The sequence below is a fragment of the Manis javanica genome, chromosome 3 (genome assembly GCF_040802235.1).
Source record: "Manis javanica isolate MJ-LG chromosome 3, MJ_LKY, whole genome shotgun sequence".
Lineage (NCBI taxonomy): Eukaryota > Metazoa > Chordata > Mammalia > Pholidota > Manidae > Manis > Manis javanica.
This window is the reverse complement of record NC_133158.1, coordinates 120,358,899-120,380,979: the sequence shown is the minus strand read 5'-3', so window position 1 is coordinate 120,380,979 and position 22,081 is coordinate 120,358,899. Positions and strand designations below refer to the sequence as shown.

At 42.7% G+C, this 22,081-nt stretch overlaps 1 protein-coding gene across 1 annotated transcript; it reads right to left on the bottom strand.

Annotated features, from left to right (window-relative positions):
- Positions 1 to 14,853: 14,853 nt before the first annotated feature.
- On the bottom strand, positions 14,854 to 20,550 carry CRYGS (crystallin gamma S). Its single transcript, XM_017643186.3, has 3 exons — positions 20,419 to 20,550; positions 15,586 to 15,828; positions 14,854 to 15,221 (listed from the first exon to the last, which is right to left on the bottom strand). Exons 1-3 carry the CDS (start codon positions 20,437 to 20,439, stop codon positions 14,949 to 14,951), a joined length of 537 nt encoding a protein of 178 aa, XP_017498675.2. The 5' UTR covers positions 20,440 to 20,550; the 3' UTR covers positions 14,854 to 14,948.
- Positions 20,551 to 22,081: the final 1,531 nt, after the last annotated feature.

The window sequence follows — 22,081 nt, the reverse complement described above, 5'->3', positions numbered from 1 at the left end:
GACAGATGGTAACAAAACAAAAAAAGATGGTCATTCTAGCTTCATTCATCAAATTCCTGCTGAGCACCTGTCTGTACCAGGTACTAAATAGCAGGGGAGATTGAGCTATGAATAGACAGGTCCCAACTCACAAAGTACACATAGCCTGGAGGAGGAGGAGAGATATTTGTAAAGAGAAAATACAATACCTTGTCATGTGCGTGTGCATGTGCATGAATGCGTTCATGCATGTGTGCACGCATATGTGTGTGAGATGTTAGTAATGTTAATGATTTCAAAATCCAGGCCACAGGTAAATAAACTGAGGCATGAGTGACATCCCCATGGAAGGGACCTCAGACATGTACCTTCCCATTGTACCCTTCTCCAGGCCACTGGCTTAGTGAAGCCAGAGAAAGGATAAGTTCATTTATTTGTCACTAAGTATTGCCATGCACACAATTTTCGGCCACTTGGGAGCTGGGACTGACTGGTGAGTTCACTCACTCTCATTGGGCAGCCCTGGGGCCGCTAAGGAAACTCTTCCCATTGATCTTTGACTCAAGACCCCATAGGACCTGGGCTCTGGGGAAAACAAGGCCTTGCGGGTATAAAACTCATAGTCAAAGGGCTTTCTTTTTCTCTGTTGCACCTCTGTGAGCAAGACTTGCTAACTTGTGACTAGGAGATGCTCTGAAAAGGGCTGCACACCTCCTGCTCCCATCTGTCCCTCTGGTGTAGGTTGCCCTCCCTCCCTCAGCTCTCTAGGACATTTCTCCCACTAGGTGGCCCCTTGGGTGGGAATATTCCAGGTCAGACACTTTTCCCTTCCTGCTCCTTTGGAAATAAGTGGCCGTCCCTTCACTGTGAGAAACTGCAGTGTGTGGCCAGCCAGCTTCCTTCTGCTTCTGGGAAGGCCCGCAGGCCCGGCCACCATGAGGCTCCAGTGGCCACACAGGCGGTCTCGGCTCGGACCTCTGGACTCCTCCATCCACCTTTGTCTAGCTCTCCGCTCTGCTCGTCCATGCTGCACTCCCTCCACCACACCTTATTCCTGCATGTGGACTGAAACATAGAGAAGGCTGATGGGGGAGAAGGGTGGTTGGAGAGAGAGGCAGACAGACCGACCTATAGAGACAGAGGAAGGTAAAGCCAAGAGACAGAGAGAAAGCTGTGCTGCCTGGGGTGCCTTTGGTCCTCCAGGTCCTGATTCTGGGCTTGCCGAATGCTGCTGTAATACTATGATACCTTATTTACTTGAGTTATCTGAATTTGCTCTCTATTTACTATCCCCCAAAGAGTCCTAGTAAATATCTCAAGCCACTCACCCCACCTCTCTCAAGCTCTGCTCTGTGCTCCCCTCCTCTCGGAAGTTGCCCCCGGGGAGAGTTAGCTGGCCTTACCTACACCCATGCATTTTCTAAGTTCTGCTGCACACAGCCCATGTGTGGGAATGATCCATGCACCCATTTGCCCTTTCCTCTCCACACCCTTTTGGGGCAGAGACTGAGTCTTTTTCCAGGCCAGGGACCAGGTATCTGTGGAGACAACCTTCCCATCCCCTCTTTCCTAGGAATAGACACCATCCCCATGGACAAAAGGGGGAACGTGTGACCCTTTCCTGGCCAACAGGAGTCCTCACCTGACCTGTAGCAGCCTGTTCCCCCACGAAATGCAAAGGGTTTGCTTGCTGGGAGACAGCTGGAGGCTGGCGTGCCTATTGAAGCTGACAGGCTTGGAAGAGTTGGAGGTGATCTCGGAGCCTCAAGCTGGTTCTGCCGTTCTCCTCCTACTCTGGGAACTACTCCTGAGTGCTTCCTGGCTTTGAGAACTGAGAGATCCTCTTTCTTGTTTAAGCCAGTTTTCTGACACTGAGAACATAAAGAGCCCTAACTAATTCAACATTAGATGCTCTGCAGAAATCTGGGCCTGATTACCAAGACTATCCCCAAAAAGACAGCTTTGTAGTGCTAGCCCGCCCTTCCCACCTCTGTCTAGTCAGCAGTCATTTGTGGACTTTACCTTCCTTCTGACCCATGGCTGATGTCTAGGGCCCAGGTAACCCAAACAAGGAGTATCTGGACCAGGTTTAAACATGGCATTTATTAGCCCCCAAGATCCAGTATGTATGAAAAAAATGAGAAAAGCAGGTACAGAGAAACACGCACAATAAATAATAATTGATGTGCTAAGGCAAAGGTAGACATGGTTATGAAAGTATGAAATGCACATATGAAAGGTCAGAATGGACAGAATGGAAGTACCATTTGCATGTGAGCTCTTTAAGGGCAATAATTTTTTACTTTTTTTTTATTACTGCTCTATCCCCAAAGCCTAGAACAGACACTCAATAAGTGTTTCTTAAGTGAATAAATAGAACAGAATGAAAAGGATGTCTCTGAAGAGATAGACAAGAAGCTGACATTGGTTTTCGTCTGTTGGTGGCGAGTGCCTGGCTGAAGTGGGATGACGAGTCCGAACCCCATTCTGTATTGAGTGTAGCCTTCGCACATGTGCACCGCCTTAAAAAGGAAAGTAGAAAGAAGCAAGACCAGGAAAGCAGGACACCTTGGATCTAAAACCAGGATGAAAAAAACATGAAATCTGGTCAAGAGTCCCTTATTAATCCCATAGTCTGTTACAACAGAGGAGAAAAGGACTGACAGAGGACCAGCAGTTCCTGCTCCTCCATCACACGGCACACCTGTGGGACTGGTTGTGAATATGGCAAACCCTGAGCATTTCCTTACATGAGCAAATAAGGCTCCCACAGACAGCATAGCCTCCCTGCTTTGAATGCTGAAGCAACAGGCTTTTGTTTTGACAGGCAGCCCTTGACATCTTGTCAACCTCATGGTGAGTCACTTCTGCCTGTTCTCCATGAAGCTGATTTCAGGAACACCTTTGGCAATGGTAGGTACTCTTAGATAAAAGGAAAGGCCCTGTGTGTTAATTTGGGCCAATTCCTGTCACAACATTTTTCTATTTCTAGCAATATTCCCAAAAGTCCGAATCCAGTGTCCCTTCAAAAGGTGGTGAGCATGTGAAAGACAGAGACTTAGTATTTTGTATCTTAGAGAATTTAGTATTTAGTATTTTGACAGAGAATTAGAATTTTACTTAAATGCTGTAACAACTTCATGCAGGAGATGGGATCATCCAATTTATAGAAATGGGCTAGATAAGCAGGCGGGAAGTAAGGATTCCCACCAGGTCTGTCCCTGAAATGTGTGCTCCTTCCACTCTGCTGCCTCCCTACATTTGCAGGATGCTGGCAGTTTACAAAGCAACTCACGTAAACTATCCCTTTTAATCCTCATGACTTGTAATTGTCTCTAATCCTCATTTGCAGTGGATTGAATATTTGTGTCCCCCCCAAACTCATATGTTGAAGCCTAATCCTCAATATGATGGCATTTAGAGGTGTGGTCTCTGGAAAGTTATTAGTCATGAGGGTGGAGCCCTGACCAGTGGGATTAAAGACTTCTCTCTCTCTCTCTCTCTGTTTTCTGCACTGTGAGGATACAAGCACACAGCCATAGGCAAACCAGAAGTGGGCTCTTACCAGAAACTGGACCTTGGATTTCCCAGCCTCCAAGAACTGTGCAGATTTTTGCTCACAAATGGACACATAGAGGCAGCATGATAGGAGAGAGAGAGAGCTCTGGTCTGGGAACAGAAAGATTGGGGTCCTCTTTCTGTTCATTTTACCACTGATGAACAATGAACCTTGTGATTTTGGACAAGTCATGCATCCACTCTGACCGACGGGGTCCTCATCTGCAAGGCAGGGCAATGGACTAGATGGTTTCATGTCCCCAGCAGTTCAAATAGTCTGTGATCCTAGGAAACCTCTCTATGTTCCTTGTAATGAGAGAGCTTCTGTTGCAAAGGGAGAGCCAACAGAAATATCTACACAACTGGCTCTGGCAGGGTATTTGCATTTGTTCCTGTGCTGAAGCTCACACTTCTAAGTTTTTATGGTTACAATGTCTTAATCATAATGACACTGTTTCTAGAGTGCCATTAACATTCCCATCGGAAATGGAAACGCCAAACCGCTAATAGCACCTTGGTGACTTTGCCCCTCATGCTATCATTGCCTTAGATGATTTTTTAATTCATCTTTAAGTTTATTAAAATATAAACCTTTTTTTTGTTTTGAAACAGAGACATCTATGCCAGTGTTTATACAAGGATATAAAAAACTTGACTACCAGAAATAAACCAGCCCACATGTGTGCCAACTCCACTGAGCTGATGGAAACTTCTGAAGAACCCAGCTCTGCCTGGCTTCCCGGGGAGCTTGCATCTGCTATGAGCCTTGCTGGCAGCAGGGGCAGGTTAGTGCTGAGTTAAAGCAGCAGCTGGAACCGGTGAAGGTAGACACGCCGTAGCCCTCGTCTGTGACACTAAACTCGAGAGGGAAGCCAGGGTGTCTTGCATGGTAAGACAGTGGCTGGGGCAGAAAGAGAATGGGCAGGCCAGGTTTGAATCTGTCGCTTGCAGATCACAGCTCTGTGATCACGATCCAGTTACTTTATTCTGCTCAGCTTTTGTTTCCTCACCTCTAACTTCCCAGAATTTCTGGCCAAGGATTGTTTTAAGGACTGAATGAGCTTAATGTGTGGAGAAAAGGATACCTAGGGAGCTAGTTTAGTATTCCCATTTAGTCAATGAAGAAATTGAGGCACAGATTAAGTAACTTGTCAGGATTTGAACCTGTGCCACACCCCACCTCTCCACCCTCCCCCCAGAGACGGCATGGTTAGCCATGACACTAAGCTGCTCTAAATAAAGGACGTTTTTGTTCATACCTACACATACCATTGATATGTCGCCTCCTGGGGATTCTGTCTGTGTCCCAGGTTTTTCAGAGGCTCTTTCATTGCTTTGGTAAAGTTGTCCTGGTCCAAGGTCTGGCCCCCAGCCTTGCAAGCCCCCAAACCAGCCTCTGTCAGCACAATGAAGACAGGCCCATTCAAGCTGGGCACTTACAATGAGTAATAACCACCAGAGGAACAAGAACCGGGAGCTCTTATGACCCACAGCAGTCATACTACTTGGAAGCCAAGTCAGGATCAGAAGTGCATCTGAAACCCTGGACTCAGAACGAAGAGGTTAGAGGTTCAAGGTCTGATATCTGTAGGGGGGCGAATCCAGCCACGTGTGCCTCCTACTTGCACCTGCGCTGCCAAGTCTGAAGGTACCACCAAGGCTTCCTCTTAGTATTTGAACATACTCACCTACTCAACCAGATCTGCTCCTGGGACTTGACTTTCCTTGGATTCCGTGGCTAACCAAGCCCCTCCTGCTTATTACTCATTTCTTCCCATGATGGTCTTTCAGTCACGGTACACTAAAACATAGATGGTAGGGAGGCTTTCTCTCTCCCTCAGATGACTTTGAGGATCTGTGCTGTCATCTTTGGTAAGTTATGCTTCAAATTAGGTCTTCAAGAGAAATCTTTCTCTTAATTCCTAGTCCTCCAGTACTAGCAACAGTAGACAAAGGGCCTGACACATAGTAGGTGTACAACAAATGTCCATATGCCATGAGAGAGGTGTGCAGCCATCATGGGAGGGGAGACACTGTCAGAGCAGACACCCGCTCCCCAAACCCCCACTCACCTTCAGGGACAGCAGATCTGAGCTGTTGGAAGGGAGGAAGAAAAGACTCAGAGGCAAAAAGACTGGGAGAGTTATTCCTGTCAGGAAACAGCACGGCACCTTTGAAGAATCATCGTGATACACCAGGAGTGTAGTAGTCGGAGATGGGGGGAGGGAGGTGGTGAAGGGGAAAGCCACGGGGCTGTGTGTCAGGTGGAAAGAAGACGGCCCCCTGCAGGCTTTCTCTGGTGCACTTGAGCACCTCCCCGTGGCCGATGGCTCATTGCACACGCTGCATAGCTGTGCACCGAGGCCCTGTGCACTGCCTGCTGGATCACCAGGGACGTGTGTCACATCCTGGGCGCTAGGATTTGGTTCAGAACACTCAGAACCTGAAAGATTAATTAGAAGGGTTTAAGTCAAGGGACTGACACAATCACAACTGTGTTTTAGAGAGCAAAGCCTGAAAGCAGTGAGGGATCAGTGAGGAAGGAGTGAGAGGAGGCTGGGGGGCCTGGAGGAGGGTCCCTCGAGGACGTGAGCAGGGGCCTAGGGCAGGGGGGCGGCGGGGGTGGCGGGGGGAGAAGGCTCTGAGTAATGCTTAGAGGGCAGATTGGACGGGACTGTAGCCAAGTGGACATGGAGACGAGAGGATGAGGACAGGAAGACGGCTGGGTGCTGAGGCTCAGGTGATGTAGATTTGAGAGTCCCTTATATGGAGGGAGAGAAGTTGAATCCATTCGAGCTTGAGGAGTGAAGGGGACCAGAACAAGTCAGAGACCCCTGGTATTTAGGGCAGGAAGACCTGCTAGAGGGGAGGAGGCGTCCCAGTCTTCCTTTCTTCCCTTCAGTGGGATGGGTGGGAGGGGCTGGAGGGGAGAGAAGGAAACAGCTGCTGTGGGGAGTCAGGGAGGGAGCTGACTGGGGACACAGAGAAGGACTGCCAAGCACAGATTGTTTTCTCCTGGCCTGACAGCTGCTGTCAGTCAGGGGACCAGATGGAATAATGAGGTAAGATCCTCCCAGCACAGAAACTGCACTCTGGGAGCAAAGCAGGTACTTTTAGATGCAGACCTTATTCATCTGAACCACTAGAGGGCTACTGGTGCCAGTGTCATTTGCTTATGGGAAGAAGCTCTCAGATGCCCTCCCAGTTACAACCAGGAGCAGGCCCTTGCTCATGTTTGCAGGCTTGGAGCAAGTGTACAAATGAAGGCCCATATACTAGATGTGTGAATATTTAGAAACTATAAATTAAATTATTCCCACAGCTGGCCTATGTTCCCAACCAGGGCTTCACAACCCCTTCCCAAGCAGCATCCTTGCGTCCCAGAGGCTGAGGATGGTAAGCTGTCCCTGGGTCAGCCTGACATATCTAAGAACCTGAGGGGCAGCTCCGATCTGCTGGCACAGGACGGGCAGAGACTGACCCTGGTCCCACGACTTCCAGCTGTGACCAGGCTCTCTGAACCTAGTACAGGACTGACATAACCATGGTCCCCAGAAAGCCACGTTTCCCCTTATGCATGTCATTTTGCCAACTCAAGATTTCTAGGCAGTGCTAAGCACCTCTAGGCTAAGCTCCATCACCCAAGTGGAGAGAAGGGAAAGAGCATAGTTATCTTGTGGAAACTTCTCTAGCTAGATACCTGCGTTGTGTGATTTGAATCAACTACAGACAGAGGGCCTTCTGAAAGCAACTCAATCTCTTTCAGCTGGTAAATGGTACAACAGTGTGCTGTGTCTGTACAACAGAACACTACTCAGTAATAAAAAAAGAATGAACTACTAATACATGCAACAGCATATAAAAAGCAACTCGAAAAGCCCTCGAAAGCATTATGTTAAGTGGAAGAAGCCAGACACAGAAGGCTCCTCGTCTCATGATTCCACCTCTATGACATTCTAGAGAAGGCGAGCTGCAGGGAGAAGACAGATCAGTGGTTGCAGAGCAGGAAGGGGGAAGGGGGTTCACTGCAAAGGGACACAGTGGAATTTGATTGGCTGGAGAAAATGTTCTGTAACTTGACTGTGTTGGTGGTTACACAGCTGCACATGCTTGTCAAAATTAATCAAGTCAAACACTTTAAAAAGGGTGAGTTTTATAGTCTGTAAATTATATTTTAGTAAAGCTACTCTCCCAAATAAGTAAATAACTGAAGCAATGAGACCCTCTTGCTCCGGTTTCCTGGGACAGAGTTTGTGATGGTCTGCGGGGTCCACGTCAGCCCAAGTGCCCCTCTCCTCTAATTAATGCTTCACTCAACTCATTACCAACTGAACAGAGACAGACAGAAAGACACAGTGATAAAGAGAGACAAAAATTTAGACAGAAAACACGGAAAACAGTTTGTGACAGGTAGGAGCCTCCTGCGTGCAGGCCCCAAGGCAGGGAAAGGGTCTTCCTACCAGAGCTTGACAACAGTGTGAGAATGTCACAGACTGAGACAATCTCCTTTGATAAGCCAGGATAGACCTCGACTTCTACCACCCAGTAGATTCTTTCTCCCTTAACATACAACCCTTTAAGAGTAAGCCTTCTGTGAACATTGAATTTTTGTTGAAATTTTAAACTTGCATTTTTAACGAGTCCCATAGGTCATTATTTTAAAGTGAATATTTTCCCCCTAATTTACTTGTTTTGCAAATCTGAAATTTTTCAAGGATGGGATTGCTTGCAAGGGAGTATACCTGAAGGATAAGCAAACAAGCCTTCATTTTGCCTGACAGGTCTGCCACATGTATCTTTTCATTCTGGCAGGGCCTGCTGGAAACCAGAAAAATGGAGGGCAGAGGGGCAGAAGATAACATGAAACAATGCACAAGAAAACGCATGTCTGCTTTCCTGATGCAGCCTCACAGATACACCTTCTTCCCCTGCCCAGCACTCCAGTTCCCACCCATATTTCACTCCCCACCCAGCACTCTAATTCCCAACTGTATTTCACTAACATTCCATGAAATCATAGGAGCCACTTACTCTGAAAGTATGCCTTATACTTGTGATAAAAATGAAAGAAATGGCTTTTTAAAAATTAAAAGTATATCTATCATGGGGAAGACTTTTGGCATGAATGCCTGTTAGACCAAAGGGCTGCTCTTGACTATGGGGGCCTAGGAAGTCTGTAATCCCCCCTAAACACATAGCCTTTCAGGCACTGAGTTTATTCATATGTAAAATGGGAAAAACAACTATGTTCCTTTTCTCACATCACCATGGTGAGGGCCAAATGAAGTACAGTGTGTGGAAGTGCTTTATAAACTCTGAAACCGTACATGCCAAGTGCCGCTGAGTAGCTGGAAGACACAGCCAGCATGACATGGAAATGTGATTGCCTCACAACCACAAACACCTGTGGCCTTTAGAGGAGGCCCCAAAAGCTTGTTAGTGGTTGTGTTTTATGACCAACCTCCAGGCAGCTCCCTTCCCCTCCTCCTGCTCACAGGAACACAGTCTAAAGATTTCTCTTCGGTCAGGAGTACTGGATCCTGGGGTACTAGCGTAGTCAGGTCACCAAGTTTACTCTGAGCTCAGGCTAACGATACAGTGTGTACTGAGAAACTGTAGAGGTCAGCACCACAGCCAGGCCCACCATTGTCTGGCCCACGGTTCAGTGGATGGGCTGATGTGGCCTGTTCAGGGAGGTTGGGCATGAACAATGGGAACAAATCTCCACTTGCCGTGCTCCCAGGGGGCAAAGTGCTGGCAGAATTTCCCTCAGAGCTAATCAATTCCAGAACCACTCAACCAGGGTGCTGAGCTCTGATGGTTGCTGACTCACAAAGGGACACAAATGGTGCCAGGAAATGGGACATTTTTTCACCAAAGTGAAAGGAAATGAGATAGTTTCACAGAGATAAGAGAAGACCGGAGGACAGCACAAGGCCTTGCAGAAATGAAGTAAGGGGAATTCACTTCCCCTTTCTGTCAGTAGCTACTCCCCTCAGTGCACAGAGTTCTCCGGCTCTCCTGTAGCCCCTACCACTACCACCCCTCCACTTCTTGCAGCCTCCCCTCCACCTGCCTCCCCAGACAGGATCTCACAAAGTCAGACACCTAAGTCATTGACTACTAAATCAGGGAGGGGCTGGAGAGACAACCAGGCTGGTTCCCAACCCTTTCACCACCAAAGGCTCTTCTTATGCCTCCTGGAGCAAAGATTCCATATGTGGGAAGTTTTAGAATAACTGTCTGTATTGAGTACCTGCTCCTTCGGATGATTTTCCTTTATTATCTCATCTAATGCTAAGAAAACCATTGGGAAGTAGGTATAATTATCTCTCTTTTATATATGAATAGTCTCAGACTGAGAGAAGTGTTTACCTGAAATATGACAATGAAAGGTAGGAGAGCTGGACTGAACCTAGGTCCATGTGACTTCAAGGCCCCACATGATGCCAGCATTTAAGAAGAAAAAGCTCATGTTCCTAGTAATTGAACTCAAGAAAATTGAAAATACATGTCCACATAAAAACTTGTACATGAATGTTTATAGCAATATTATTCATAATAGTCAAAAGGTAGAAACAATTCAAGTGTCTGTCAACTGATGAATGGACAATCAAAATGTGGAATATCCGTATAATAGAATATTATTTGGCCATGAAACATTGACATGCTATAATGTGGATGAACCTTGAAAACATTTTGCTAAGTGAAAGAAGCCAGTCACAAAAGACCACACAATATAAGATTTCATTTATTGGAAATGTCCAGAATAAGTATATATAAGAAAATCCTTATGTATGCATTGCATATAATAAGCAAATTATTATGTAATCAGTAAATATGTAGTTATAGAAAGTAGATTAGTGATTGCTCAGGTCTGGGGTGGGGAGTTAAGGCAGATCCTTAAAGGGGATAGGGTTTCCTTTTGAGGTGATGAAAATGTTCTAAAATTGACTGGTGATGGTTGCACATATCTGTGCAATATAATAAAAATTATTGCACTGTGCTTTAAACAGATGAATTGTATGGTGTGTGAATTATATCTCAATACAACTATTTAAACAGAAATAGCTCACACAGTGACTGGCAGCGTACCATGGTTCTGTCTGGTGAAGATTTGAGAAGCAGAAGCTGTATGTGCAGTGGAAAGAGCAAGAGCCTTAGAGCCAGTGACCTTGAACAGCTTTTTGGCTTCTCTGAACCCTAGTTCCTCATCTGTAAACTGGTATTACTAAGCCCCACCTCACCAAGTTGTTAGGATGTATGTGAAAGCTCTTAGCTCCTCCAGTTCTAAAATTCTCTGATTTTTGAAGTTTGAGGCTTAAGTGGTGTCTGTAGACAGAGAGGTTTCCCTTGCACTGAAATCACACCCACAAGGATCATTCTCTCCTGTGTGTATCAAATGCTGGTCAGCAAGAGGGCTGGAAAGAGAGCTTGGCTATTCACTGCCCTCTGTCACCTGAGAGACCTGTCATAAGGGAGACCAGGTAGGAGTCAGTACACAAGGGGGATTTGTATGAAATCTAGGAACACTCCTGCTGCCCCTGGAAACTGGTGGGAGCTAGAGTTAGGAGACAGGAGTATGAGAGAGCTGAGAGAAGGCCAGGCTCCTATAAAAATGTGGTTCTTTTTCAAGGCAGTGGGATAGGTTAGATGATTCTGATGTATTTCTTCCCAACTCTGAATCATCTGCCAAAAATGCAGAAACATTTTTCTGAAAACAACTAAGGGATAGAAAGAGATATAAAAAAAAAAAAAAAACTAAACCTGTAAAAAACAAAAAACAAAACAAAACCCAAACAGCTTGGTAAGTACAAGAAAATGGTCTAACATGTTAACTGTGATGGTAAAGTATAGTCAATCTTCATTACTCACAAATTCTGTATTTTTGGCTTCACCTGCTAAAATTTACTTGCAATCCCAAGGTCACTACTCTTGTGCTTTTGAGGTTTTTCATGGACCTGAGCACACCTGTAGAAAGTCTGAGTCTCATGTTCCTAATGTTCATGTTCCCAGCTGAGGTAAAACACTGTCTTCTGGTTCCAGCTGCCAGACTGTAGACATGCATCATTTGTGCAATCTATTTAGTGCTATGCTTTTTTGCATTGTTTCCTTTTGAGTGGTGATTTTGCTGTTAAAACCCCCAAGCCTAGTGCTGAAGTGGTCTAGGGTTCCTAAGCACAAGAAGCTTTGATGTGCCTTACGGAGAAAATCTGTGTTAGATAATCTTCATTCAGACATGAGTTGGCAGTGAGTTCAGTGTTAATGAATCAACAACATACATTAAACAAGGTGTCTTTAAATAGAAACACAAATTAAAAAGGTTATGTATTGATAGGTTGACAAAAATGTGACGAGGCTCACAGGCAGCTAACCTACGTTTCCTCTAGGAACAACAGCTCAGTATTCAGTGTCTATAGAATGTAACTACTGCAGATGAGACCTGACCATACATACTATGTATTTTTCATATATTATCTCATTTTAATGCCCACAAGTGTTATCTTTGTTTTACAGATAAGGAAATTGAGGTTATACATATTAGATTATGTGATTTAGAGATGACATGTGGAAGTGACAGGATTTAGATCCATTTCTAACTCTCCAGAGGGGAAAGAACCCTGTAGCCCTTGAACTGGAATGCCAGTTCTTAGGAAAGAGTGTCCTGGCCTGTGTCAGGGCTGGGGGAAGGCACAAAGCAGCTGAGCTTAGTCAAGAACAGTATATTTGAGAAAGGAGGGTGAAAAAACTGAACACAGTCCTTCAGATGTGGTCTAGACAGACTATGGCTAAGATAGTGGGGAAAATATATAGTCTGCCATCAGCCCAGAAGAGAGGCCTCAGGGTGGTTAAGTGTCTGGGAACCAACCACATCAAGAGAGAAACAAAAGGAACGGGAACTGTTCAGTCTAGAAATGAGAGTGTGGAGCCATCTGGAGTGTCTCTCAATACCTAAAGGACTCTCTGAGAGTGAAGAACTAGATGGAAGCAGAACTAGGATTGCAGGTTGAAAGTTTTAGGGGGCAAATTTTGTCTTAAGGAACATATTCTGATATTCAGAGCTTTCCAACAAGCCAATATTGGGGACTGGTGGTCCATAGACCAAATCCGGCTGCACACACATTTTGTTGGCTCACAGTGTTTTTTGTTTTTGTATCATTAATGTACTATTACATGAGCAACATTATGGTTACTAGACTGCCTCCATTATCAAGTCCCCACCACATCAGTTTTTTTTAATGTATTTAAGTGCCCTTCTGTGAGACACATCTCCAGTTTCCACAGCCTGCACAGTCCTTGTGCTTTTAGCTCTATGTCACTCAAGTATAACCTGCCTTGCCCTTTAAGCATAGGGTTGACAGATTTAGCAAATAAAAATAGAGATGCATAGTTACATTTGGATTTTAAAGTTTGAATTTCAGACAAATGACAAATAATGTTCAGTGTAAGTATGTCCCATGCAAAACTTGGGATTGACTTGTACTGTTTATATTTATATCCTAGCACTTGGGATTTACTTATACTGTTCTGTATTTAATCTGGCAACCCTACCCTGGAAGCTTTTTATTGGAGCCCCTGACACTGCATTTTCAGGAAGTGGGCTCTACATTTGGGAAATTGATTTAAAGACTTGTCTCAGAGGAATACTCAGAATGGAAACAGTGCTAAAATGGTTTAAGCATGACTTCACCATATTTTCTTGTGATCCTCCATTTCAGAGAGACAAAACAGTAAGAGGTGGAGAAGATAATTTTAAATAACAGAACAGGCACTACTCTGGTTACGCTTCACAGGTGGGGTGCCGAGTTCTTGCTCTAACAGCAGAATGTTCTACTAGAACTGGGATTGGTTGATAAAGACAGCGTTTTTGACCTCTAGTATCAATTGCTAGTAAAATTCCCTCTAAGTGCAAGTTGATTAATGTGTCAAAAACTGGGGAGAGTGGTGGCAATCTCTTTTGGATCGAGGCATGAACCAAGATGCACATAGCACAAAAAATTGTTTTTTCTGTCGAAAGCCATTTTCTACTTCTCTGAGACTGTGGTTAGTCATCCTGACACTTGTCTTCCTATCCTGCTGCCAGAACTGCTTTTCTGGTTGTTGTGAACAGACTGTGACTGCCTTACCAAGGACAGGAATATGGCAGTGCTTGATATGAGAGTAGAATGGCTCAACTCACTATTACCACAGCCTCAATTTCCTCTCCAGAAAAGGAAGGGCAGGATCCCTGAGGCCATTTCCAGAAATTGTGTTTCTAAGAGTGTCAAGTAGTCCTTGGTCATCAGCAAGTCTTTCAGCGTCTTCCTTCTGGACTCCAGAGAATTAAATGTTTATGTTTGATGGGACTTGAACATTTGGTTTGACACACCAAGAGTATAGGCCAAAGAATACACAAAGGGAGTATCCTTAGCAAGTCTCATTTGTCCTTTTGGGTAAACGCTCCTAGGCAACATGGGCTTTGCTGTCTCTTAAAGAGGGTGCATGCAGAGTACCCCAGGTTCCCTCGGATGCATGTATTGTCAGTGATGCTGCATTTCCTTTATCATTCTTTGTCAAAATTAGCTACATAAAACTTCAGGGGTTACTCAAAGTAAAACTCAATAAAACTCCGTTTTGACTATTGTAAAGTAGGAATAAATTGCTTATAATGTCCTTTCTTTTTATGGAAAAACCAAGAGTTGAGAATTAACTGACACAGGAATCTCTCGATTTTAAACAAGGGACTTCAAGTACCTTCCAGCTCCATTGTTTTCAAGTAATAGCCCTTTTCACCGGTATTCTCGATAGGTATTCTGTCTCCTTAGGCAGACCTGGACAGTGTCCTTTCTACCTTTAAATTTTTCAGTGTCTTGTACTTACATTATGCACATAGATCCCTAGCTAATATGTGTTGAATGAATTGGAAATAAAGAAAAAAGAACAAGGGCTTTTGAAACATAAATATTCTCGACCAAATCCTGGTTCCTCCATTTACCAGATGGTGAACTTTGGCATGTTTTTAATTTCTCTAAGCCTAATTTCATTTTTATAAAATGCAGATAAACCACCTATCTTACAGGGTTGGGAAGAGAAATGGCGCTCGATAAATGGCAGCTATTATTTATTGTACCTGCTGAATTAATATACAAAGCTTAGGCAACAAGAACCACTACATGATAGTATGATTTTCTAATCTTTTAATGTAGTCCCATTTTGTTTGGCAAAGACATAGGCTGGTAATCTGAAGGATGAGTTGTTTTGTGTACCTGCCCACTATGATGGACACTATTTTACTGGTCCCTAAAAGTGTTTAAGGAGAGGGACTATAGTCAACAGTGAAATGCATGCCAATTGTTTATTTATAATGCCTATTTGGACAACAGTGCCAGCCAGCATACGGCTCCTGGGAAGAAGCTAACGGTTCTGTGTCATTACTCCACAATGCGGCGGAAAGATTGAATGGCTGGGGAAGTTGCACCCCACTCAATGGGCTTCCGGTACTCCTTCTTGTCCAGGAGGTACTGCCTGCCACGGTAGTTGGGTAGCTCGTAGAAAATCCAGACACCCTCCAGCACCTTACAGGAGTGGACCTCTCGCATGTGAAACTGTTCCATGACAGAAGGGCAATCTTCAGTGGTTTCATACATCTGACCATTAAAATCCCCTTTCTCAAAGATCTGGATCTTATACTGGCCTCCACTGGACTGAAAAAAACACAGGAGGAAATGAACAGCAACCATTATGGAACTCAGCAGGTCAAGAACTCAGAGAACAGTATAAAGCTAGATGACCTGAATTCTTCCCCCCACTGTACACTGACTGAAATGGCTGACTTACAATAGGAAAATCTTAATTCCTTAAAATATTCAAGAGGTAAAGAAAGGGCTATGGAGATAATTAGTATTATTTGATCTTTGACGAACTGTCGTAAGAATTTATTTAAGCCTCAGCAGGCAACAAAAGACAACCACACTTCAAGAGGTTGGAATATCTTAAGAAAACACTTTCACTGGGAAGGAGCGCCAGTGTGTATGCACCTGAGAGAGCAAGCCATGCCTCCAGACTCACCAGATGAACAGCTCTGCAGGAGCTGAGGCGGTCGTTCAGGCCCATCCAGTGCTGATAGTCAGGGTACTCACCCTGAGGTAAGATGTACACATACCCAGCAAAGTTGGGCCTTTCATACACAGCCCACGTGCCTCCTTCCACTCTAACGGAGTTGCAGCGACTCAGGTACATGTGGAAATCCGCACAGTCGCAATCACAGTCATAGTGGCGGCCTTGAAAATGTTTGTCTTCATAGAAAGTAATCTGAAGTGCGGGCCAACAAAGAGAACTGAGAAGTTGGGTGGCTGTATTCATAGAAAAATAAAAATTAAGAACATATTTCCCACTTTAGAAATTCCTTTCTCCTCAATTGTGAGAAAACAAAGTTTGACCTGACCTCACATTTACCTTTTGGCAGACAACTTTAGCTGCCAACAACAGGAATGAGTACTTTCTGAAAGCTTAAAATAAAGCAAAACAAGAGTGCTAACAGAAGCCAGCATTTTCAGATTCAAGTTCTTTGCTCCTCCTTTTATGTTCCCACAGCTCCCTGTACTCATCACACTATAGAATAAATGATCAATTATATGCCTGCCCTTCCCATCAGACTCCTAGTAGACCTCTTCCCTGGGCGAGGACCATGTCTTGTTTAAGCTATGGACTCCTGTAGGCAGTACCTGACATACCCTCAATGAATGTTTGAGGAAAATGAGTGAGTTCCAAATGCAGAAATTCATTCTAGGTGATATGGAAGATACAGAGAGAAAAATGAAACACCGACCTTAGCTTCAGAGAGCTTATATTAGGTGGATATAGAAACACGTGAAAATATATCACACTATGTTCTGTATTATTATTTTATTACCAACAGAGTAGTTGCAAAGTGACAAAATAACAAGGCAAGAATGTTCTTTGCTTCAAACTCTTAACAGGTATTTATCATAGTCTTTGGGGTAAACCTCTGAGACTTCTGGCACGGGACAATAGCAGCCCTGAGAAACAGGAAGTAAGCCTGGGCTCTGGAGTCAATCTCCACAATCAGCCCTACTACCTTAGTCAGCCATCTCTCTGCGCTCCAGCTTCCCTTTGTCAAATGAAAGGATCAGACTAGATTAGATGTCCTGGCTGCAAAATAAAACTCTTCTGTTTGAAACAGAAGACAGAGTTCCCGAGAACTCCTAGGGTTTCATGAAGCAGTTTCTGAAAACCACCAGACCAAATGGATGATTTTGTCTCTTCTTGTTTCCTAATTCCACAATCTAAGATAATTTAAATAACTGAAATCACAGGTATCATTGAGTTATTTCCTGTCATTATGTCGCCACCTTGTGGCTAACTTGCTTTATGGGCTTCAAAGGGGAAAACCATGCCAGCCATTTCAGATGAAAGGAGCATAGCCAGGTAGTCTTGAGAGGATCTTTAAGGTTAGGATTGAGTAAGTGGAGGTTTTGTTCAAAGGAATAAAGGAGTGAAAGAATATGGCCCATTGTAGGGACAAGTAGTTCATTAAGCCTGGCTGCATATTGAGCATGTGGTGAAATGTTAGGAAATTCTAAAGACAGTAACGTGACACAGGAGCCATGGTGACCAAGTGGGAGATGTAATGTAGCAGTTTGTGGCGGCTATGGGCGAGGTAAGAGAGGCTGAGGGCAACTGAAAGGCAACGGCAGTGTGAATGATGAGGAGGAAACAGTCAAAATAAACATAGGATTTGGTGACTAATTAGATGTAGGGGATGAAGAAAAGGAAGAAAGTGAGAATGATTTGCAAGCAGGCATTAAACCTCATTATTTTCTACCCTAGGTGAGTCTAGGTCATAACCTATTAATAGTTCCTACCTTCTACCTCAATCTTTCCCCTCCTACCATTCCCATGTCTTCTATTTCCTGTTCCTTAAAGCCTCCTTACCCATTTCCATCCCTATATCATCTGTTTCATCTCCCCTTCCCACATTTAACTCTTGCAGCCTCGTGTCCCATTTTAACACAGCACAGATTTAGACACATGGTACCCCAGCTTGGAGATGAAGAAAACAAACCACAGCACCACTAGTTACTGGCTCTGTGACCTTAGAAAGGCCACTGAACCTCTCTCTAAAGCTCAGGCTTCTCATTTGTAAAACTGGACAATATCCAGCGCAGTAGGTTGTACTGAGGGTCCAATGGGATAATGCCAATAAAACACTTAGTTTAGTATCTGGCCCATAATTGCCAATGAGCTTTTGATACTATTGTTATAGATAAAGAAGTTAAATGACTTGCCTAAGGTCATTACCTTCTCTCCCAAATCTAAGTTACAAGTTAGTTACAGGCAAGCAAGTGGACTGCAGTACAAAACTCCTGGTTAATAATATGTGGTTCATTTTATTTTACCTTATACCTCTCTCAGCTGTCTTCCTACCTGCCCAGCTAGCACTGTTTACCATGTAGTTTATTCTCTTAGAAATGTAACAAGACTGATCCTCGTCTGACAGCTTTTCCCAAAACCTGTGGGAAGATTTTTAGGAAAATCAACGTACCACTCTACGAATGTATAGATTCTGAACTCCTTAATTAAACTGACCTTTGTTTTTTTGTCAACTATTCACCAAAGAAAGGCTTTACAAGGGACATGCTATAGGAAATTAATAAAATCTTTTTTACTTCACTCTTTCTCATACTGCACTCTGCACATATACCTGACATCAGTATCTGAGAAGTGGAAACATATACAATGTTCTATAAGGTTACCTTGCTATCCACCTTCAGCAGGCCAGTCAACAGTCCTAAGGTTGAAACAAAGCTTGAGTGTTGCCTTGGAACCCTTACTGAGCTCTGGGACCAAGCTCTCCTTTCAGCAGGAGACCTACCAAACCCCAGGGCTCAGGCAATGTTGGACCTCTACTCAACTTCCATTTACTGGACTGTGAAACCCACTCTTTGGTCAGCTGAGAAAAGGTTTGGACTCTGGGCAAAAAAATTTGCAGAGAAGGCTAAGAAATGTGCAGGGAAATTATAAAATTCCTCTCATTTTTAAGTCCATTTTTGAAAAATAGCCTACTAATCCAATACAGCAGGAAGTAAAACATTTTGAGCAGTCCAGGGCTAACAAAAATAAAGTTGGCAAACATACCGCTTTTGCCAAGCCCGTTAACTCTGATTAAATTGCTAGCAAAATAGTGGGTAATGGAGAACAAGAGAAAGAGAATTTGCAATGTCCTTTGGCATAGCAAGTAAAAGTTATTTAACTAAATGAACAGCCTAACTTCAAGAAAAAAAAGAACACACTTTCTACTCTGGAAGTCTTAAAAAGCAGGGTATGTTTTCATCTAAGATGGTTCTGTAACGTCTTCCCTCAAGGCACATGTATAGCCCTGTAAGAACTTCAGATTTTTTTTAGTGGGATTTGCATGGCCTATTTTCAAGAACCTCAAGCACTAAAGACACCATCTCATTTTCTCCACAAACCTCCCAGATGAAAAGTATGATTATTAGTTCTATTTTCCAAGTAGAAAAAAAATCAGGCACTATCCAATTAAGGAACAAGTTAGCAGGTGTCTTCTGACATGAAGTACTTGACATTACCTATGTAATTTTCTTGCCAAAATAGCTAGTCTGAATCTAAACATGAGGAAACAGGCAGACAAATCCAGATTTCAGGACTTTCTATAAGACATTTGGTCTGAACTTTGAAAAATGTCCATGTCTCAAACAACAGCAAAAATGTAGGGTAACTGTTCAGTGTAAAATCTTCTGAATTTTATAAGCTTCAAAGATGTACCTAAATGTAGGCTAAAGAAAAAAAAAGTTAGAGAGCATGGCAACCAAACACAACGCTTGATCCTTGATTGGATCTTATGTCAGCTGAAAAGCTAGCCATGTGCGGCACATTTTTTGGAGCAGTTGGGGGAAATGTGAATATAGTCTGAATATTAGGTCTTATATTTATATGATAAATTTGGGGGACATGATAATGACATTATATTTATACAGGGAAATGCTCCTACTCCTAGATTTGTGCCCAAATACTTACGGCAAGACTATTAAGTCTGCTATTTATTTTCAAATGGCTTAGTAAAAAAAAAAAAAAGACAATGAGAGACTATATATGGCAAAATATTAACTAGAGAACATAAGTAAAGGATATACAAGTATTTGCCCAACATTTCTTTCTTATTCTTTTAAAATACAATGGGCTTGAAAACTTTCAAAGTAAAACATTAATTGGGGGGTGGCTCTGCCATCTGGTCAGTGGAAGAGCTGCAAAGAGAATGAAGGTAGGTTCGCTTGTTTGCAAAGCTCTGCATGAGAGATCAATTTCCAGTCTAACAATTGTGAATCACTTACTTTAGAGGTTATTTCCCTAGCTTAAGCAAGCACTTTATTTGGGGAAAGGGGTAAGAGTAACTGATTGAATGAGAGGATATGTAGCATTTAAATCACTTAGCTAGTCTATCTTCCTTGGCCTTTTAATATATTAACGGTAGATGCTAAATTTCACAAAACAAATTTTTAATTGAACACTAAAGTTTTCTTCTCCACATAATCCTCTTATCACCATGTCCCATTCCTGTGGAAATTCACAGACTATTAGTTGCTGGAAGGCAGAAATCATGATGATAGTTACATGTTGTATACCTACCTGTACAGTACTCAGAATAGCATCACACATAAAGATAACCCTTAAAAAACTGTTTGGTAATTCTGTTAGAGGAGAAAATACAATAAGTATTTCTTAATCTTTTCTCCCAAATCTAACCTTCTGCTATCATACTTACCTCCAGGCAAAGCAAAGGCTTTTCTTCCTCTCTCATTCAATGTATCATAGATGAAAAGAAAGTGGGTAGGCTAAAATTCCTCATGACCATTTACTTACCTTGGTTCCAGTTTTAGACATTTTGGTGCATAGGTTAGTTTCCCAGTGCTGAAATCCAGGAATAGCTACAGAGAGTTAGAGGCACAGAGACATTTATACTGGGCTGGTTTCAAATCAAACATTTGCTTAGTCGTGAGAATAGGATCCAAAAATTGAGTCAGTCATTTAGAGGCTATTGATGGTTTCTAGAAAAACAATCAGGCTTATGAAATAAAGGAAAGCCCAGCACCCCCTTTAATGCTTACCAAGCCTTGCTGCATTATAGACTTTGCTGAGTCAAGACACCAAAACCCAGCCAAAGTTTTTAAAATTAAAAGCAAAAATGTCTATCTTACCTGGGCAATTTGGTTTTCTAGCAAGGAGCCACCTGGAAATCTCCAATGTCTTCTTTTTCCTTCAATAAAGCTTGTAGGGGATAAGTCAAAAGACTACCCTCTAATTCTGAACAGAAGTGACATATTCTAAAGCAACAAAATTTACATGACAGCTAAAGGCAATGCATAATCTTGTGTTTGGTAATAAAGTCACTACAAAGGACATTTTTGGGATAATTGGCAAAAATATTAATATGAACTGCATATTAGGTAACACTATAGTACTACTGTTAAACCTCCTGAATTTAATCACTTATACTATGACTACCTAAATACATGTTATTGTATTTAGAAGCAAAGGTCCAATGTCTCCAATCTATTCTCAAATTATTGGGCAAAGATAAAACTATAATACTCTACAGAGAAGTGGCAAAGTGAATGGCAAAATGTTAACAAATGATGGATCTAGACAAAGGGTGTGTGGAAATTTAGATTCTTGCAACTGTTAAGCTTGAAATTTTTCAAAACACATACAGACACACACAAACACACACAATTTCTAATCCATAAGGAAAGGTGTTATACTGTGTAGCATGAGGGACAGAAAGCTACTGTGGGAATTCTGAATCTGAAAAGGTTAGCTGAGCTCAACCCACCATCTACTCGGTGGCATTTCTCTGATAGGATATCATATTGGGACCTGTTTAGAGAACATTTTTTTCGCACTTAATACACCTCTTACTTTAGGAATAAGATTACATCTCAAGTAAAGTGAAAGAAACAAATCAACTCTTCTTCACTTCAATTTTCCTGGTCAAGTATATTCTTCTTAAGTTTATATCCCTCATCTTTCCACTAACAAAGCTATCCAACAAATATTTTTATATGGGATTCCCCCAAAATACACTATTGCCAATTCAGAAAATGGCAAATATGCCTTGATATGAAGATTACTGAGAACCAAAGTATTAAGTTATATGCTTAATCTTCTGAATTTTATAAGCTTCAAAGAAAGTATCTAAATAGTACCATTAACTTCATTAACCTATAGCAACTTCCAAAACATACTTTTATTACTCCAACATTTGATATTGCTTTGCTTACTTGAATTTCCATCTTAAAATAAAAACTTTGAAAACCTCAGTTAGAATTAATACACTCTGAAGTTTAATTTTCACTTCAGAAATAAAAGTGAAAGCCGTTTTTTTTGACATAATTCTAATTAAATGGCCAGTGGGCATATAACACAATGTTTATCAGCAATCTGATTTATTTTGTTAATTTAATAATTGGTTTTCTTTAAGGAGTACAGCTTTCCCAATCAAATGTGAACTTTATTTTGATATAAC